Here is a 22,297-nt window from a genome sequence, read left to right on the forward strand (position 1 = left end):
CCATCACAGTTAAATTTTCTTCTCCCTAAACTATTTGAATAATTTATTTTATCTCATCATAAGTTATTTGAATCTCTTTACTTTACCATCTGTGAAGTTAGTAGGTATATAATTTGTACTACCATTACGGGTGTTGGTTTCCTATCTGTTTTGGCATTCCCCAATTTACCCACATTTCTATTTTTTATCCATTATTAGATCTATGCCTGCATTACTCCTGTTGATTTTGTATTTATAATTCTGCACTCACTCGACCAAAAGTCCTGTTCCTCCTGCCACTGTTCTTTACTTCCCACATACCTATACATTTCCCTTTGTAAATTGTCTAACCTACTTATCCAATTAAAGGATCTAACATCCCACACCTCTGGCCTGTGAAACACCAGTTTTGTTTGCCTGATGACATCATCCTCCTGAGTAGATGCTGTCTACAGATCTGAATGTCGGAGATTTTAAATTAGGAATATTTTACCCAGGAGGATGCTGCCATCATCAAGCAAAACTGCTCACACTGCTTTGTGATGGGTCAGCACAGTTATTCCAAGCATCATCATCATCATCACCATCATCAGCCAGATGGTGCATTATCTGAAGATAGCCTACTATTAGAGGCTGTAACTGGGCATATTTATAATAAATGACTGTGCAATTGCGACTGTTTTTTACCACTTTTAGCTACAGAAAACCTGAATCAGAAACCCAGCCAGCAGTCAGAAGCTCTCAGACAGCAGTGTTACCCTGTGTTCCTCAAATAAAGATCATGACTATTCTTCATAACTTAATCTAAAGTGATTCCCTAAAGTTATCTAACAAAACTACAACTTTTTTTATGACTTTTGATTATTTCATATTTACTATTTTTTAATGATAATGAAAGAAAATTGTGACATGCATACTGCCTTACTTTGCAAGCGAGCCTTCTCGGCCTCTGTGCGCTTTTCTTCATTTCTCTTCTTTTCCTGAGCAGATATTGATTTCAGTAATGCCTCTTCTTTTTGTTTCAGTTCTTCTTTTTCTTTTCTTATCTGATCCATTTGCTGAGCCTGTTTGTAAAGTTTTAACAAAAGGTAAAATAAAATATCTGATAACGTTAAAAATATAACTATGACAACTTAACATTACAATAAGTTTACTTTTTGGAATAACAAAAGATAACACAAATATCTCGAAACCTTTTTCTGATTATTGGGACAAGAGGAGAACCCATAAGGAGGAGGGAGGGGGGATTGTCAACAGCAATACTAATGGTGCAAATGTGACTTTTTGATTTGGGAGACAGAAATTCAAGAGAACATTACAATAAATGTACAAGGACTATCTGTCTTCTTTGAAAAGATGAAGCAAACTACCTAATGGAAGATGGGTAAGTGGCATTAGAAGACATGGAGCAACATAGGTGCGTATAATTGGAGATCACAATGCCTGAAAAATTCTGGAGGAGATTTTTCTCCAGTAGTGAATGTAGAATGGCTGATGATGATGAATTTTCTTCAGGTATCATAACGTGTCTCCATCATTTCGAGGTTAAATACAGATTTTTAAATACAGATAACAGAAACAGGTAAGTTTCACAGTGTTTACACAGTTACAGTTCAGAACCTAATATGTATGGTTTGAACAAGGAAATTATATATTTACTGTAATGTGACAAAAGTCATGGGATAGCTCTTAAAACCATGTCGGACCTTCTCCTGCCTGGTGTAGTGCAGCAACCCAAGGTGGCATGGACTCGACAAGTCACTGGAAGTCACCTGCAGAAATACTGAGTCATGCTGCCTCTACAGCCATCCACAATTGTGAAAGTGTAACCTCTGCAGGATTCTGTGCATGAACCAACCTCTCGATCACATCCCATACATGTTCAAATAGTTTCATGTTGGGCGACGCAGGTGGTCAACTCATTCGTTTCAATTGTCCAGAATGTTCTTCAAACCAATTGCAAACAAATGTGGCCCAGTGACAAGGCGCAATGTCATCCATAAAAATTCCATCACTGTTTGGGAACTTGAAGGCCACGAATGGCTGCAAAGGATCTCTAAGTAACCGAACATAATCATCTCCGGTTAATGATCGGTTCTGTCGGATAAGAGGACTCAGTCCATTCCAAATAAACACAGCCCACCCCTTTACGAAGTCACCACTAGCTTGAACAGTGCCTTGTAGACAACTTGGGTCCATGGCTTCATGGTGTTTGCATGACACTCGAATCCTCCCATCAGCTCTTAATAATTGAAACTGGAACTCTTCTGACCAGGCCACAGTTTTCCAGTAGTCTAGAATCCAACCAATATGGTCACGCGCCCAGAAGGGGCACTGCAGGCCGTGCTGTTAGCAAAGGCACTTGTGTTGGTTGTCTGCTGCCATAGTCCATTAATGCCAAATTTTGCCCAATGGATATGTTTATCACGCATCCCACATTGATTTCTGCTGTTATTTCATACAGTATTGGTTGCTTGTAGCACTGACAGCTGTATGGGAATGCCGCTGATCTCGGTTATTAAGTGAAGGTCATTGGCCACTGGTTTGTCCATGTTGAGAGGCAATGCCTGAAATTTGGTGTTTTTGGCACACTCTTGGCACGGTGGATATCAGAATAATGACTCCCCTAACAATTTCCAAAATGGTATGTCCCATGCGTTTAGCTAAAACAAAACAAAGACATGGGAGGGGTAAGCAGTATGCACTTCCATAGTAATAATTATTTGTTTTAGTAATAATAATTATAATAAGCTCAAAAATCAGACCTGATTAACAAGCAAATCACAAGCTAAAGATTCAGAACTTCAGTATCTACAGAAATGGTAATGGGTCATGGTAACTAACCTTGTAGTCAACAATCAATGTAGGGTATTGTTTATATACAGGATACACATCTTTTGCAACTGGAGAAAATGCAGCTAGGTACTTTCTTGGATGTACATCACTGCTTGTCGTTTCCAATAAGTAGTATACTTTAGATATGAAGCGTTTCATATCAATTGGATTCTGGTTGCGATAGAAAAACTGTAACAGAGGCATCACAGAACATGGTAACACTCAGTTCCTGTATTAACATCCATTAGTACTCCACAACTCCCAGAGAGTTATTGAGATAGGACTGCAAAATTGCAAAATAACTGTTAAATCTTCCATAAATAATGTGTGTTGGAAATATTTTATTTTGGCTGTATATAATACATCATATCATACCACCACCACCACCACCACCACCACCACCACCACCACCACCACATCCTACGTCGTTCATCATATTTGATGGATCGGCGAATGAAATTCTCCACAAATTATGGTCCTTAAACTTCCCTTCCTCTTTGATGCTATCCTCTGTGCTCAATATCAGACTTCACCATATCACTGTAACTGAGTCTTAGTCATCGTCTTGGTCTTCTGTCTCCGAGTTTCAAATCAATTTATATATAATACAACCAAAATAAAATATTTTAGAAAGATTTCCTCAGGCTCATAATAGTTAATGGGACATGCGAGTCACTGAAGTAGCATCCTATTAGAAAAACTTGCACCATGTCATTGAGCCACATTAATAATAATAATAATAATAGTTAATTGCCCTGGGGAGAGCAGAAAGACAGCTGAATTAAGTGTGTTTTTCACATAACATATGGCAGTACAGTAGAGAGTAGTTTGGAAAGGTCTTCCAGTAGCAAGGCTTTACCTTTAAAGGCGTGCTTCATCTACATCTACGTGATTACTCTGCTATTCACAAAAAAGTGCCTGGCAGAGGGTTCAATGAGCCACCTTCAAGCTGTCTCTCTACCATTCCACTCTCCAACAGCGCGTGGGAAAAACGAGCACTTAAATTTTTCTGTGCGAGCCCTGATTTCTCTTATTTTATCGTGATGATCATTTCTACCTATATAGGTGGGTGGCAACACTGTTTTCGCAATCAGAGGAGAAAACTGGTGACTGAAATTTCATGAGAATATCTCGTCCCAACGAAAAAAGCCTTTGTTTTAATGATTGCCAATCCAATTCACGTATCATGTCTGTGACACTATCTCCCATATTTTGCGATAATACAAAATGAGCTGCCCTTCTTTGTAATTTTTCGATGTCATCCGTCAGTCCCACCTGATGCGGATCCCACACCGCACAGCAATACTCCAGAATAGGGTGGACAAGTGTGGTGTAAGCAGTCTACTAAAGAGACCTGTTGCACCTTCTAAGTGTTCGCCAATGAATCACAGTTTTTGGTTTGCGCTACTCACAATACAGGGTGATTCAAAAAGAATACCACAACTTTAAAATTGTGTATTTAATGAAAGAAACATAATATAACCTTCTGTTATACATCATTACAAAGAGTATTTAAAAAGGTTTTTTTTTCACTCAAAAACAAGTTCAGAGATGTTCAACATGGCCCCCTCCAGACACACGAGCAATATCAACCCGATACTCCAACTCGTTCCACACTCTCTGTAGCATATCAGGCGTAACAGTTTGGATAGCTGCTGTTATTTCTCGTTTCAAATCATCAATGGTGGCTGGGAGAGGTGGCCGAAACACCATATCCTTAACATACCCCCATAAGAAAAAATCGCAGGGGGTAAGATCAGGGCTTCTTGGAGGCCAGTGATGAAGTGCTCTGTCACGGGCTGCCTGGCGGCCGATCCATCGCCTCGGGTAGTTGACGTTCAGGTTTCATAACTAACCTTTTTCGTAGGACTCTCCATACAGTTGATTGTGGAATTTGCAGCTCTCTGCTAGCTCTGCGAGTCGATTTTCCTGGGCTGCGAACAAATGCTTGCTGGATGCGTGCTACATTTTCATCACTCGTTCTCGGCCGTCCAGAACTTTTCCCTTTGCACAAACACCCATTCTCTGTAAACTGTTTATACCAACATTTAATACACCACCTATCAGGAGGTTTAACACCATACTTCGTTTGAAATGCACGCTGAACAACTGTCGTCGATTCACTTCTGCCGTACTCAATAACACAAAAAGCTTTCTGTTGAGCGGTCGCCATCTTAGCATCAACTGACGCTGACGCCTAGTCAACAGCGCCTCAAGCGAACAAATGTACAATTAAATGAAACTTTATAGCTCCCTCAATTCGCCGACAGATAGTGCTTAGCTCTGCCTTTTGTCGTTGCAGAGTTTTAAATTCCTAAAGTTGTGGTATTCTTTTTGAATCACCCAGTATTATCTATGTGATCGTTCCAATTTAGGTTATTTGTAAATGTAATCCATAAGTATTTAGTTTAATTTACAGCCTTCAGACTTGTGTGACTTATCGCGTAATTGTAATTTAGCTGATTTCTTTTAGTACTCATGTGAATAACTTTACACTTTTCTTTATTCAGGGTCAATTGCCACTTTTCGCACCCTACAGATATCTTATCTAAATCACTTAAGTCGTTTTGATCATCTGATGACTTTACAAATGACAGCATCATTTGCAAACAATCTAAGACGGCTACTCAGATTGTCTTCTACGTCGTTAATATAGATCAGGAACAATAGAGGGCCTATAACACTTCCTTGGGGAATGCCGGATATTACTTCTGTTTTACTTGATGACTTTCCGTCTTCTACTATGAACTGTGACCTTTCCGACAGGAAATCACGAATCCAATCGCACAACTAAGGCGATGCTCCATAGGCACGCAGTTTGGTTAGAAGACGCTTGTGAGGAACGGTGTCTAAAGCCTTCTGTAAATCTAAAAATATAGAATCAATTTGACATCCCCTTTCGATATAGAACTTATTACTTCATGAGTATAAAGAGCTAGTTGTGTTTCACAAGAACGATATTTTCTGAATCCGTGCGGACTGTGTGTCAATAAATCATTTTCTTCGAGGTACTTCATGATGTTCGAATACAGTATATGTTCCGAAACCCTACTGCAAATTGACGTTAGTGATATAGGCCCGTAATTCTGTGGATTACTCGTACTTCCCTTTTTGGGTATTGGTGTGACTTTAGCAATTTTCCAGTCTTTAGGTACGGACTTTTCTGTGAGCGAGTGGTTGTATATAATTGCTAAATATGGAGCTATTTTATCAGCACATTCTGAGAGGAACCTGACTGGTATACAATCTGGACCAGAGGCCTTGCCTTTATTAAATGATTTAAGCTCCTTTGTTACACCAAAGATATCTACTTCTATGTTTCTCATCTTGGCAGTTGTTCTGGATTGGAATTCAGGAATATTTATTTCGTCTTCTTTGATGAAGGAGTTTCGGAAAACCAAGTTTAATAACTCCGCTTTAGTGACTTCATCGTTGTCATCGCGCAGTGAAGGTATTGATTGTGTCTTGCCACTGGTGTGCTTTATGTATGACCAGAATTTCTTTCGGGTTTCTGCCAGATTTCGATACAGAATTTCGTTGTGGAAATTATTAAAAGCATCTCGCATTGAAGTACGTGCTATATTTCGAACTTCTGTAAAACTTTGCCAATCTTGGGGATTTTGCGTTCTTTTAAATTTGGCATGCTTTTTTCGTTGCTTCTGCAACAACGATCTGACCCTTTTTGTGTACCATGGGGGGATCAGTACCATCGCTTACTAGATAACTAACATGTTTACGGAGGTGACAGTAGAACTTTTGGTTTGGTCACCACGTTGGTGCGGGCGTGGAGGGGCCCCATCTCTCTTTAAAAACTTATTAATTTATGTGGTATATATCTCTCAATTGTTGTCGATGTTTGAAAACATTCCACATCTTTTCTACACTTAAATGATCAGATTGGAAGGAGTGAAGACTGTCTCTTAAAAAGGTGTTAAGAGCATTTTTATCAGCTATTTTAAAGAGAGATACTTTGCATTTCTTTTTGATGGTTGTAGGTGTTACGTTATTCAGCCTAGCAGCAACTGCCTTGTGGTCGCTAATCCCTGTATTCGTCACAATACTCACTATTTGTTCAGGATTATTTGTTGCTAAAAGGTCAAGTATGCTTTCGCAACCATTTACGCTTCGACTGGGCTCATGAACTAATTGTTCAAAATAATTTTCTGAGAAAGCATTCAGTACAATTTTGGATCATGTTATATGCCTGCTGCCGGCTTTAAACATATAATTTTTCCAGCATATCGAGGGTAGATTGAAATCACTACTGACTATAATTGTATGAGTGGGGTACTTATTTGAAATGAGAGTCAAGTTTTCTTTGAACTGTTCAGCAACTATATCTTCTAAGTCGGGGGGAGGAGGGGGGGGGGGGTTTGGTAAAATGATCCAATTAATAGTTTAATCCAATTGTCAGGTATAACCACTACCCATACTATTTCACACGAACTATCGACTTAAAATTTCGCTACAAGGCAAACTACCTCTCACAGCAATAAATACTCCACCATCAACTGTATTTAATCTATCCTTTCTGAACACTGTTAGATTGTTTGAAAAAATTTTGGCTGAACTTATTTGCAGCTTTAGCCAGCTCTCTGTCCCTACAGCTATTTGAGCTTCAGTGCTTTCTATTAGGGCTTGGAGCTCTGATTCTTTCCCAACACAGCTACGACAATTTACAACTACAATACCAATCGTTTCCACAACTACCTTACTGTGTTTTACCCACCCACTTTTAGATGGACGCCCCTTCTGCGGTTCCCTGAGATCCTCTAACCTAAAAAACCGCCCAGTCCCTTCCACACAGCCCCCGCTACATGCCTCCTGTGTGTAGCGAACTCCTGACCTATTAAGTGGAACCCGGAAACCCACCACCCGATGGCGCAAGTCAAGGAATCTGCAGCCTACATGGTCACAGAACCACCTGAGCCTCTGATTCAGACTCTCCACTCGGCTCTGCACCAAAGGACCACAGTTGGTTCTATCGACGATGCTGCAGATGGTGAGCTCCGCCTTAATCTCGGAAGCAAGACTGCCAGTCTTTACCATTTCCACTAGCTGCCCGAAACCTGACAGAACCTGCTCCGATCCAAAGCGACACATGTCACTAGTACCGACATGTGCCACCACCTGCAGTTGGGTGCACCCTGTACTGTACTCTTCATGGCATCCGAAATGACTCCCCCCGGAATGCACATGGAGTGCACACTGACTTCCTTCCCCTCTTTGGCAGCCATGTTCCTAAGGGGCCCCATTACATGCCTAATGATTGGAGCTCCCAACTACCAGCAAACCCACCCTCTGTGAATGCCCAGACCTGGTGGGCCAAGAAGCTTCCTCTGGAACAGGGTGGACGACTGCATCCGGCTCAGAGACATTGTCAGCCACAGATAACCCCTGAAACCTGTTCGTCAAACGAACCGGCGAGGCCCTACGATCGGCCCCTCAGAAAGTTTTTCGCTGCCTGCCAGACTTTGGAATGATCTCCCACTCGACCACAGTGGAGGCAGTACCTGGGGAGGTCACAGCAAGGGACCAATGAGAGGACACGTGGGATGTGCTTAACGTCCCTCGCATCCTCACGTCCGTTCCCCCACAGTGACACCCCTTGACAGCAACATCAAGCTGTATTTCCTATCCATTACTGCAATCACTCCTGTTTGAAGCTCGTAAAAATATGTAACAAGCGAATGGTGTACTCGCCTTATTAGTAGCTGGAACTAGCGGTGCGCTCTCGCTGATGGTCTAACTGACAAATTGTTCAAATGGCTCTGAGCACTATGGGACTTAACATCTGTGGTCATCAGTCCCCTAGAACTTAGAACTACTTAAACATAACTAACCTAAGGACATCACATACATCCATGCCCGAGGCAGGATTCGAACCTGGGACCGTAGCGGTCACGCGGTTCCAGACTGAAGCGTCTAGAGCCGCACAGCCACACCGGCCGGCTCTAACTGACACTGAGCTGTTCTAACCAAACAAACAAAAGCCTGCACTATACGAGAGTTGATACAACGGTCGATAGCAATGGCGGTACTGTACACTACACTGTTGCTGAAATAAAAGGTTGTGCCTAGTAAGCACTCTAACAAGAAATTACAAAAATAAACTAGTAACTACACACATAACTGAAAATAAGTCGCTCCTGTTTGAAGTTCGTAAAAATATGCAACATACGAACAGTGTACTTGCCTTATTAGTAGCAGGAATTAGCAGTGTGCTCTTGCCGACGGTCTAACCAACACTGCAGGCATTCTGCAGAGTTACAAGAGTCCCACTTTCTGAATCCTTGGAACTAATTGCAAAAAAGTTGGAGGAATGTTTCACGGAACATTTTATGTATTTCCTGAAATCCACCTACTTCCTGTTCAATGTAAAATATTATGAACAAACTGATGCTGTGGCAATGGGTAGTCCATTATTCACCATTGGGGTGAACCTATACATGTAACACTTTGATGCAAAGGTTGTAGTTGAAACCAATGTGTTTTTATTGGTACATGGACAACAAGTTTGTTGTGTGGCCACACAGAACAGAAAAAGTTGAAGAGTTACTGGAATATTTAAAACCTTTCTCTGCTCAGAAAGCTCTGTGTGCTTGCATTTAGTTATAGTGTGCTAAAGCATAAAGATGTGCAAGCATTTACTGTGTATTGATCAGCGTTATGTGTGTTCTTAGTCTTAAGCCAGTCACTGTAAAGAACACTACTTACATTAAATAAATTAGTATTTTACTTGATACAAAAACATTGTTTGTCTTGGCAAATTTTTAAATACTTCATCAGGTTTTGGGCCTAGGCATCATGCAGTTTGCCTGAGAGAATTAGACAAACGAGACTCGAACTCTGACTTTTGCCTTTCATGGGCAAGTGCTCTACCAACTGAGCTACCCAAGCATGTCTCATGCTTCGTCCTCACAGCTATAATTCCACCAGTACCAAGTCTCCTACCTTCCAAACTTCACAGAAGCTCTCCTCCTCAGTTGGTAGAGCACTTGCCCATGAAAGGAAAAGGTCCCGAGTTCGAGTCTCGGTCCGGCACACAGTTTTAATCTGCCAGGAAATTTCATATCAGCACACACTCCGCTGCAGAGTGAAAATCTCACTCCAGAATTAGATAAGTTGTACAATGAGAAGTTACTCAGAAAAACAGTGTCAACTGTTACGTTTTGTTATTTCAATAGTGATCTGCTTGGGGAAAAAAGGTAATCTAAAATGGTAGAAGAAATTTCTGTGAAGCATATCATGAAATTATATGTGAAGAATTATGATGTCCTGGAAATTCTACAATACAGTACTTCTTAAGGTTTATGAAATTTTTGATGATGTGATTGGAACACCAATTCAACATAGTAAAGACAATGATGAAGCCATGAAAGCATGGATAAGAGAAAATGCAAAGTTTATTTACTGACAGACAACAATCAAAGGTAAAATGTATTACTTTATGAGAGAGCACATGGAATGTAGAATAAGTTGCATTTCATACGCAAGCAACAACCAGAAGCACATATGTTAACCTTAACTCAGCCGTTTCAGAAATATCAGATGAATGGGAATGAAACAATATTATGAAAAGGAAAGTTGCCACTCACCATATAGTGGAGATGCTGAGTTGCAGATAGGCACAACAAAAATAAAGCTTTCGGCCTATAAGGCCTTCATCAAAAATAGACCACACACAAGTACATATGCACACATGCGCGCAAACGCAACTCACACACACACTACTGCCATCTAAGGAAACTGTAGCCACACTGCGAGCAGCATCATCAGTGCATGATGGGAGTGGCGACTGGATGGGAGTAAGGAGGTGCCAGTGGTGGGGAGGGGGAAGGATATTAGGATAGGGGTGGCAGACAGTGTCATGCTGCTAGGGAGCACGTAGGGACAAGGTGGAGAGGGTAGGGCATTTATGTTTAGTCAGGAGGTTAGACAGAGGGCAGGGAGAGGTGGGGAGAGGGGGTAGAGCAAAAGGAGAGAAGTAAAAAGACTGGGTGCAATAGCTGAATGAGGGCCATATGTGCTGGAACGGGAACTGGGAGGTTGGGTGGGTGAGGACAATGACTGATGAAGGTTGAGGCCAGGAGGGTTATGGGAACATAGGATATATTGTAGAGAAAGTTCCCATCTGCGCAATTCAGAAAAGCTAGTGTTGCTGGGAAGGATCCATGTGACACTGGTTGTGAAGCAGTCATTGAAATGAAGGATGTCATGTTTGGCAGCATGCTCATTAACCGGGTGGTCCACTTGTTTCTTGGCCACAGTTTGTTGGTGATCATTCTTGTGGACAGACAGGTTTTTGGTTGGCATGCCCACATAGAATGCAGCACAGTGGTTGCAGTGTGGCTTGTAGATCACATGATTGGTTGCACATGTAGCCCTGCCTTTGATGGGATGGGTGATGTTTGTGATCGGACTGGAGTAAGAAGTGGTGGTGGGAGGATGTATGGGGCAGGTCTTGTATATAGGTCTATTACAGGGTTATGAGCGATGAGGTAAGGGGTTGGGAGCAGGGGTTGTGTAAAGATGGATGAGTATATTGTGTAGGTTCGGTGGACAGCCGATTACCACTGTGGGAGGAGTGGGAAGTATAGTGGGCAGGACATTTCTCATTTCAGGGCACAATGAGAGGTAGTCGAAACCCTGTCAGGGAATGCAATTCAGTTGCTCCAGTCCTGGATGGTACTGAGTTAAGAGGGGAATGCTCCTCTGTGGCCAGATGGTGGGACTTTGGAAGGTGGTAGGAGACTGGAAAGACAAGGCACAGGAGATTTGTTTTTGTACAAGGTTGGGAGAATAATTAAGTCTGTGAAGGGATAAGTGAGAACCGCTCATCACTGCAGATGCGACAACCATGGGTGGCTAGGCTGTATGGAAGGGACTTCTTGATATGGAATGCGTGGCTGCTGTCGAAGTGGAGGCTTTGCTGGTGGTTAGTAGGTTTGATATGGACAGAGGTATTGATGTAGCCATCTTTGAGGTGGAGGTCAACATTGAGGAAGGTGGCTTGTTGGGTTGAGTAGGACCAGGTGAAGCAAATGAGGGAGACGTCGTTGAGGTTCTGGAGGAATCTGGATAGGGTGTCCTTACCCTCAATACAGATTGCAAAGATGTCATCAATGAATATGAACCAGGTTAGAGGCTTAGGATTCTGGGTGTTTAGGAGGGATTCCTCTAGATGGCCCATGAATAGGTTGGCATAGGATGATGCCATGCAGGTGCCAGTAGGTTGTACCTCAGATTTGTTTGTAGGTAATGCCTTCAAAGAAGAAGTAATTGTGAGTGAGGATATAGTTGGTCATGGCGTTTAGGAAGGAGGTTGTTGGTTTGGAATCCGTCGGGCATTGGGAAAGGTAGTTTTTAATAGCGTTAAGGCCATCGGCATTAGGGACTTTAGTGTAAAGGGAGTGGCATTAACAGTGACAAGCAGGGCACCATGTGGTAAATGGACAGGAACTGTGGAAAGCCAGTGGAGGAAATGGTTGGTATTTTTTATATAGGAGGATAGGTTCCGGGTAATAAGTTGAAGGTGTTGGTCTACGAGAGCAGAAATTCACTCAGTGGGGGCACAGTAATTGGCCGCAATGGGGCATCCTGAATGGTTAGGGGGTTTATGGACTTTAGGAAGCATGTAGAAGGTAGGAATGCAGGGAGTGGTATGGGTGAGTAGAGAGGTTCTAGTATGACCTTAAGGATTTGAGGAGTGACTGGAGATCATGTGGATTTTTGGAATGAGGTCACTGTAGCAAGGTTTGTAGGTGGATGCATCTGACAGATGGCAGAGTCCTTCTGCCAGTTAGACCATGTGGTTCAACCACAGTGGTGGAGCCTTTATCTGCACGTCGAATTATAAGGTCGGGATCAGTTTTTAGATGGTGGACTGTGATTCTTTTTGCGGATGTAAGGTTAGTTTTCATGTTGAGGGACTTGGGGAATGATGGTGAGGCAAGATTCGAGGCTAAGAAGTTCTGGAAAGTTAACAGAGGGTGGTTTGAGGGCAGTGGGGGTGGATCATAGTTGGATGGAGGAGTGAACTGAGTTAGGCAGGGTTCAACATTGGTCTTTGGTTGAGTCTGATTGGTAGGGTTGGTGGTGAAAAAGTGTTTCCACTGTACGGATCATGAGTTTAAGATGAAAATCTGGCACTGCCACTACGGAATTGAACAAGCATGTAGGAGATAGCCAAAATGGCAAAAATCCTTGCATCATTGCCATCAAATTACAACACAATTAAAACAGCATGGAAGAGCATGCCAACTGGACAACAAGATGTATAAATGTTAATGGAATGTCTCATCAGAGGAGAATCCCAACTAAACATAGATGATGAATAAGTTGGCGTGTTTGTAGCATGAGCGATCAGTAAGCAAAAGGTTAAAACATTTCAAACTGACAAAAGTAACAGTTCTAAAGAGCCAAAAACACAATACACTGTTGAGTATCTTTACTCCAAAAAGAGTGGACATTTTGCTTGGGAATGTTGGAACAAAATCGGAGACATGGTGAAACATAAAAGTATCAGAGATAAATCAGACTGTGCTTTTATTGTTTCCTGAGGTAAAAGCATGTCCTGTTGTCAAAACATCACAATAGACTTGTGTGAAGTTGCTCGGATATGATCAATGAGACATAAGGTTGATGGACATTGGAGAACTGTGAAACATGACTTTTTGATGGGAATGGTTTTCGGAGGTTTGATCCTTAATGACAGAACACACATCACTCAGTGACAATAAAGAATGCAACGTCATCTGTATGGAAACTGTCACTGTCAAGAAGTTGATGGCAAATGGAAGTATCAAAAAGAATTTGTTTTAGTGTCCAAGCATGTACTTCAGCCACGTCAATACATGGACATCTCAGCAAATGTGGTCCCTACATTAATTGTGTCAGACATGTGTACATCACATTTCATGCATATGTGACATGTCTTACATGGGACAGACTATCAGAACAGTCAAGGAGAGGTGTAAGGAACATCAGTGACACACCTGACTAAAACAACTAAGCAAATCAGTTGTCACCACACATCGACTGAAATATAATCATGAAATCAAGTACAATGAGACCAGCATAGTGGTGCGAATCTCAAACTTCTGGGACAGCATAATTAGGGAGTCAATTGAACTAAAATTGACAAGAAAACTAATAAACAGTGACAGAGTTTTCAATACAAACAAGGTTTGAAGTTTAGCACTCCATTATTAAGATATCGCAGGCCACCATATCTGCCGGAGCAGGGGCATACTGAGAGAATGTATGTTTGGTGGAATACCAGTGTGGGCTTCAAAAAAGCAAAGAAGAGTATCAAAGGGTGTAATGGGAATCAGGAATCCAACTCGGCTTTTAATAGTGCTGTGAGACCAACAGTAGTTCACAGTTTGGTTGGTTTCCAGGCAGTGTGTACAAAAAAGACAAAACCTGCAGCACCTGAAGATGACAGTTGGATTGGTTGTTGAAATATTGTGCATAAAAAAAATCTCAGCAGAAGACTTGGAAGCACAGCAATGATGTTATGCTGAAAAAACCTGAGAGATCACATCATTTCACTCTACTGGGTGAAGAGAAGATCTCCCACAATTAACACAAGTTTATTAAGCTCTGAAGAAAGGTTAATTCCTCAGTGCACTGACCACGCTAATGAGATGCTGAAATGAACAAGTTGAACCTATGTTTGCTAATATCGAACGTCACATTAACCCATCAATGTCAAACAGGACTATGCACCATGCAAATCTGGCACTAGCACGAGAAAGAATTCATGGCATCCAACGAATGCTAGACGTCATTTCAAAAGAGTTTCTTCATCTTCACATTTACGTGTTGGGCTACACACTCTCCACTCTTGGAAATTGGTTGACAATAAAACATGCTGATGGAGCTGAAAACGTCTGCATATCACGAAGCAAAGTTCAATTGCTTGCACAAAAAATCAAGACAAGATACAGGGAGCTGTACTGTAGTACTGTAATTACTCTCGCTGACAAATATCTGGGCAAGGGCACAGTGATAACCCTTGCTAAAGAGCTACACTTTGTATCCATTCCAAAACTGCTACAGCAACAAATTACAGCAGCTCTGTTAGATATGTTGTAGTTTCTCTCCCACTGGAAACAGCCAAAGAGGTTTGCCGTGGAGCAGTTATCAAGATGTCAATGCTAAGATCCAGCATCCTCGAGAAAGAAAGAGTGGCACTAAAAAATCCGTGGAAGGATAAGAAAAGTGTAGTTCAGTCAGCTGATAAGGGCAACACTAAGCTCACAATGTCATGTGAGAACTATAATTAGAAGATTTTTGGTCCTTTGAATGGCACTGCCTGTAGACAGACAAATGTCGATGCTACGAATAAAAACGAGGGAAGATGATAACTCTTCTAAATGAGTCAGGCTTCTCACATAAAGTCATTAAGGGTGTTAGAATATAAGGAGCAGTGTCCCCATGACTATATGGCCTTTCTAGGAAGGAATTCCTCTCTAAGACTCACAGAAACCTTGGTGCACCTACATACCAGCTGGCAAAATACCTGTAACGCGTTCTCACTGAATGTATGGGAAGTGCGAACACCATACTTGCAACTCTGCTGACTTTGTGCAGTGCCTCAGTCAACTGCAGCTCTGGGATATGGCTATTATGGTCAGTTTTGATGTAGATTTCCCTCTGTATGACAGTCCCACTTTATGAATCCTTGGAACTAATAGCAGAAAAGTTGAACAATTGTCTCGCAGAACTTTTTAGGCACAAACTGATGTCAACTTCTTTCCTGTTAGATGGAAAATATTTTGGACAAACTGACGATGTAGTTACAGATAGTCCATTATGAACTGTCTTGGTGAACCTCCATACAATACTTACAATGCAAAGATACTAGAATCCACGGAGTTGAAACCAGGGTTTTTTTTCTGTTGGTATGTGGACAACATGTTTCTGATGTGAGCAGAAAAACTTAGGAACACTTACACTCTGTCCATTGTAATATAAAATTCACAGTGGAACTCACAACGAGAACACATCGCACAGAGACTTCAGACATACGTGGGTGTAGGCAATACACAACAAGCTTTCAGTAAGAATTTGGAAAGTATTAATGTTAGGAAACTGGTGAGGAGAAAAAAATGTTTTGTTGTTACATAGTTAAGCTACACATCAATGCAGGATGAACTAGGAATAGTTTTTGTATGTCCATCCTTGTGATTGGAGGTCTGGGGGACTTCAGCTGTTCCCTTATGTAATAAAATGGAACACCTACAGCCATCCTTATGGCTAACAGTTTTGGTGCATCAGTGCACCATCTTCAGGCCTTAGCTGATGCTGATACGCTGACTCAGTTGATAGTTGGAGAGACAATATCACTGTTACATGTAGTCTGCAAAAAAACAGTTATAGATATGGCCACTGATGAATGAAGTATACGGATGGTGTTAACCCCTTCAGTGTCAGATAAGGCCTGAAGATGGTGCTGTGAAGCACCAAAACTGACAGCCACATAATAAATGACATTGTAAGGATGGCGGTAGGTGTTTCATTTTATTACATACAGAACTAGGAATATTTACAAGATCACCAGGTCCAGGACACACAATATCATTGCTGAGTTTGTATATATTCTTGGCTGCAATGGTCGACCTCATTTAAATTCTAGTGTCACGAGAGAGTTTATTTGGCAGTGGAATGGCTGATTATGTTAGGTGCAAGGTCAAATGTTGGTGTGGTTCTTATAGATTTTATCAGTAGGTGGTATTGCAATAACCCTAGCCTTCAACTCAGTAGGGGAAGAAAAGGAAGAAAAAGTGTCTTGGATGACAGCAAAAAGTAGTGGGAGGGAGGAAGGCAAGGAAGGTGCTGCGATGAGTGGTAAAATATAGCATCGTTTTAGGGTAGGGAGGAAACATCGCCATCATCAGGTGCACTGATGAACTGACTGCTTAAAGGCAAGCACGGCACTTTTAACTCTTCTCCTCCTCCCTCGACCAGCAGCTCTGTCTGCGGTGTTTGCATCCAATATGGGTATGCATACTACTACTACTACTACTACTACTACTCCCACTGACAAGTTGCTCCAGCTGGGGTTTACACCCAGGTATGTGTGCTGGCCGCACACCACAAAATGGAATAAACGCAATGGCCACATCCTCCTGAGGCACCTCTTCTGTTTTTGTCAGTTGTACAGTTTATGTAGGATGTAGGGCTCTCTGAATTTTCCACTCTGTGTACCTGTTCTTCCAGAACACCATCTTCAGATAGTCAACTTCTTGGTTGAGACTCTCATTCTCAGAGAGGGTGTAGGCCCCACATACCAAAGTTTTGAGCCCCCTGTTCCTCTCTGATGCTGTGCCGAGTTGTGGCAGGTCTCAGCCTGTAATTTTAGATCGGTGTGTGTCTTCTTATGGTATACGCTGTGGCCCAAGGTGCTATTTGCTTTTCTTTCCAGAAAGGGGAGCACTCCATAGGCTTAGAATTCCATGGCAAAACTGATGTTTTGGTGTGTGAAATTCAGATGTAAGAGGAAACCATTCAGCTTGTCTCTTCCATGTGGCCACATGATGTAAGTGTTGTCAATATACTGGAAAAAGAGGTAGCTTTTTCACTGAGTTGATTCCAGGGTCACCTCCTCAACATGTCCTTCATACATGCTGGTGACAGTTGCTGAAAGTTGATTTCCTGCACTTTCCATCTGCCTGTAACCTCTACTGAGAAAGAAGTTGCTGTCATCTAGATATGCCTAAAAGGTTGACCGTCTCTATATCAAATTACTGGCCAGTGAGCTCCAAGGATTCTTGTCAAGGCACACTGAAGCACACAAAGTTGTGGGAATCCTTAAGTTTAAAGTAGTTAGGGTGCACAAGAAAATCCATGCAACTACAAATATGATGCAGGCATTTTCAGACACAAGGCCTAAGCAAATTTTTCAGGTAATTTAGTAAGTAAGGACGTCAAGGCACCAATATGCTAACAACTTCGGAATGCCATTGGAAGCTTCAGCTAGCTCCACTAAGGCTTTATGGACTTGCAAAGTTTCGCAAAGGTGGGGCGCCTTTATGCCCCATTGTTAGCAACTGGTGCCTTGATGTACTCACCTGCTAGGTACCTGAAGGATGGGCTTAGATCTTGCATGGAAAATGTCCACAACATAGTCACAACTCCATGGATTTTGTTGTGTACCTTAACAAGTTTATGCTTAAGGTTTCTGACGTCCTTGTGAGCTTCAACGTTGTCTCTCTTTCCAACAGAGTGCTTTTACTAGAATCCTTGGAACTTATTGGTCAGAAATTTGACAGAGAGTCAACAAAAACCTTTTATGCATTTTCTTCTAATTGTGGTTAGTACAAGCATATGGAAAGATTAGGCATGGGAAGTCCATTTTCAGTAGCTGTTGCCAACATGCGGAACATTGTGAGAAGTAAGCTGTGGAGTCAGCCCATTGGAACACTGCCTGTTTTTTCCAGTATGTTGACAACACCTTAGTCATACAACCACATGGAAGAGAGAAGCTGAATGATTTCCTCATCCATATACCATGAGCCACATGGAAGAGACAAGCTGAATGATTTCCTCATCCATATACCATGGGGGTCTAAGTGGATGGAGTGCTCCCCTCCATGGAAGTCTTGGTGAAAAGAAGGGCATTAGTGTGTACCATAAAAAGATGCACACTGACCTATTCTTACAGGCTGACAGCTGCTGCAACTAAACGGTGTCACCACCTGGTGCACAGGAATGGGGTGTCCAAAACATTGGTACACAGGGCTTGCTCCCTCTCCATCAATTACAGACTCAACCAAGAACTTTAATGTCTGAGGATGGTGTTCTGGAAGAAGACCAACAACACACTAGACTGCAGCAGCCTAACAACTCAGCAGCTGCAGAACATTGCCTATCGGAACTACACAGAATGGATAGACATCTAACTTCTGGGACTGTGTCATTAAAGGAACTATCAAGATTTGAGTAAGGGAACTGCTGATCAATCATGATAGTAGCTACATCCTTAGTAAGTCCTGAGAACCTATACTTAGTCTTATTAGGTAGATGAAGGTGATATCCCAGAACAGACTGACTTTGACTTTGGGAACATATGGAGCAAAAGCAGCACATAACCCTAGGCATGAACCTTGGACGTAACAAACTGCTGTAAGGTGGAGGAGATGCTGTACTTGCATCCAGGCCTGGGTGCAGACCGAAGACAGAGTGGCAGATGAAGAGGATGTAGAATTGCCATGCAAGATCCTAAGTAGTCAGTTCATCGGTGCTCCTGGTGATGGCAATGTGACTGCTTGCCAAACAAAAACTCTGTCTACTGCACACTGAAGTCTGCTAGTTCATCTGTGAACGATTTCGTCATGATTTATGCTGGGAGGAGCTGAAGAATCACAAAAGACATTCAGCTTGAAACAAATATTCAATTTGAAAAACTAATTAAATAGCATAATTCTACCATACTGCATTTATACCGAAGACAATTAGCTGATAATTTTCAGCAATTACCAGAATTGTTTTTCTGTCCAATTACAATTTGGTCAGTGTAAAATATCAGTTTTCATTTTTGCATCACAATATTCAAGAACTGAGGAGTAAAATGAATGAGCTGCTTATTTTCATGTATGACTCTGAGTAATCAAATGTATTTGATATAATCGGACTCTCTGGACACCATATGACTACAGGTATAGCTATGTTAAGTCTTATCCAGTTTGTTCCCATTTTAAATTTCCAACTAGGGTGATAAACTTCTTTAAAAAATCTTGTTAGTATGCTAATGAACAAAACTGTATTACAAAACCAATAGTCTGTGGTCACCCAGACGGTGACATGCATTTCCTTTTGCTAAGTATTAGTACTGCTAAGTACAATAAATTTGACTTTTAGGAGCATACTTATAACAGGGCAAAAACATAGTATTTTGAGATGCCAAAAGACATGCATTGGGGAAATGTTTTTAGTGTTCATGATACATGTGAAACATACCACACATGTATTAACAATGTTCTCCCCTCATTTAAAAACGGTTTTCCCCTAAAGTATTTCAGCTTAGACCAAAGTCTGTAAAATAAACCATTAATAATTCGTGGAATATAAGTATCTCATAACACAAAAAGGAATTAATACCATAGTTACTTAATTAATTTATGCTTTGATTGATTCATTCTATTCTGTAGGTCTTATCAAGAAGGAGAACCTTTGAAGATGTGAAACTAGTCAACACAAATATTGACTAAAGAGAAACAACTTGCAGAAAACTCTGTATACAGTATTAACAATAAAATATCACTATTCTGCTCATTATTACTGTCACATAGAATACAGAATGAAGTACCTGTTATGACAGCAGAAAAAACATCTATTGAAAATACTGTTACCTAGTCATGTACCATATATTTTAAAATTTTGAAAAAAATTGCTATTGTTCTTAATCATTTCTTCTACAAGACACTGTAATTGTTTTAAATTTTTCAGTAGAACTGAACTCAAACATTTAAGTTTTAGTTGTAGAGATGACTTTTCACAACAAGTGTCATATTCGTGTTTTCAGGTTCAGGACTATTCTTACATATTTAAATATATTTAAAATGTATGTTATGCATTAAAGGCAAGGACATTAACAAAATTTGTATTTTTTAAAATTTTTTTGTAGCTGTCATAAACTATCGCCTCTTGTTTATGGAAAATATGTTGGCATAGCTAAGATTGTTCTAAAAGCTATTTACAGATTCTGAAACCTACTTACACTTCAATACCCATTTAAAAAGTGTGTTCTTAGCAAAAATTTAACAAATGGTAACAAAAAAAGTTTTCTTAATGTCTTTGTTGTGGGCATAAAGTCTCCCCCCTTTCCCCCTGGTGGTACATGTTACAAAAAATACAGTGGTATTGCTAGGGTTAATGTTAAAAGATAAATAGCTGGAGAAGGCACGAATCAAACTGGTGATCCACACATGCCAGCCAGTAACTATAATGCACAGTATGTGGCACTGCTTGCCATTCTCACAAAACAATGACTCATTGTTTTGGAATGAAAAACAGCTTTGTGGACATGGTTCTAGTCAGTAGTGCTTTAGATGGGGGTGTCACTGCAATGTTCAAATAAAGTAGTTCTACTGAGACACCACGATTAACAAGCAGGTTTTCACATTCTATACATCTGAAGCCCATCAATATGCACCCCAAGACTATGATAGAGATTCACACGAAGGACATGCATGACTTCTTTGCACTTTTGTCTCCTTGATGAGGATCATAATCCTCAACATCATCGGTGATATTTGACAAGTGATACAGTATTCAGTACAGGTCAAAGTAGTTATAAATAATTTTTTTGAAACTCGACTTTCCGCACGGGTGTAAAAATACATACTACTCCACCTAGGTTGTAGCTTACATGATGGTGTTTGGTGTTATAATGTTCACAGTCCTCATCCTGACTACTACAATTCACATGCATAGCACCTGTCTTGCTTCTTCAGTTCTAGTAACTAAGTGTTTAATGTAATCATCCTGAGAACCATTAGGTTGAAATGGAAATAAAATATCCATTGCTGTTCAAACTCTTGACCATGGGTCATGGAATAGTATTTCAGACAAGACTGGTGTTAAAAGTAATGTCCCAATGCAACATCGTTCGCAGGATGACAACAAATGGTTGAAAAGTTGACAGACATATTGGAATCGATTACCGATTACAAGAGCAGATTCATCAATAAGAACTAACACTTCACGCTGAGAACACGTTTATTAAAATGAGCTGCCTGCTTCAACAGAGAGTGTGTTGTAGGCAGTAAAATGGCTTTTGCCACCAGTGGCTTCACCTTCTAGACTTTAAGGATAGCCTAAACTCCATAAAGAAGGCATTCTACTCTGTCTCACTGAAAGCACATCAAAGCACCACTGTAGGAGTTAGCACAACCCATTTGCTGGCAAACACCAGACAACATATGGAATTCAGTGCATTTTGTCCAGCAGCTTCAAAACTTCTGATTTGATCAAGGGAGCTTTGAGGTGGTTTCCTTCACAACTAGCTTATCTCTAAGAGACTCCCTCAACCTTACAGAAGTAAAGTTCAGGCAAATCCCCAATGAAACTCTAAATTCATTCTCATGTCAACCTATATCCTGACTGATGGAAATTACTATTACTGACAGAGTGGAAAATGGCTGCCTGCTGTCACCAATGGTAGCCCACCTATTTATGAAGGCATTTAAAAAGGAAGCCTTTGATTCAGCAGTCCACAAATCCTCATGTTACTTCTGACGATACATAAAAGATATGTTCACAATCTGGCCAGACTGAGGACAGAAATTACAAGACATTTTGCATGTATCTGAACTCATTGCACCAAAACATAAGGTTCATGATGGAGAGACAAGAGAGAACCAATTTGTGTTCCTGGACTTGCTAGACAAGTGAAGATGAATGCCACACTTGGGCATAGTGATTACTGGAAATTGTAAACCAATGCATACAGATTTATATAGAACGTCTCCAG

General features: G+C 41.0%; 1 protein-coding gene across 4 annotated transcripts in view; it reads right to left on the reverse strand.

Annotated features, from left to right (window-relative positions):
- The window catches only part of LOC126262288 (TBC1 domain family member 31), a 296,133-nt gene that overhangs the window by 87,355 nt on the left and 186,481 nt on the right, over window positions 1-22,297 (reverse strand). For all 4 annotated transcript variants that reach the window (XM_049958811.1, XM_049958808.1, XM_049958809.1 and 1 more), the window contains exons 14-15: window positions 2,824-3,003; window positions 905-1,043 (exon numbers count right to left, since the gene is read on the reverse strand). In XM_049958811.1, the coding sequence (XP_049814768.1) occupies window positions 905-1,043; window positions 2,824-3,003 (319 nt within the window). The remainder of the gene's footprint in view (window positions 1-904; window positions 1,044-2,823; window positions 3,004-22,297) is intronic.

Source organism: Schistocerca nitens, chromosome 6 (assembly GCF_023898315.1).
Source record: "Schistocerca nitens isolate TAMUIC-IGC-003100 chromosome 6, iqSchNite1.1, whole genome shotgun sequence".
NCBI lineage: Eukaryota > Metazoa > Arthropoda > Insecta > Orthoptera > Acrididae > Schistocerca > Schistocerca nitens.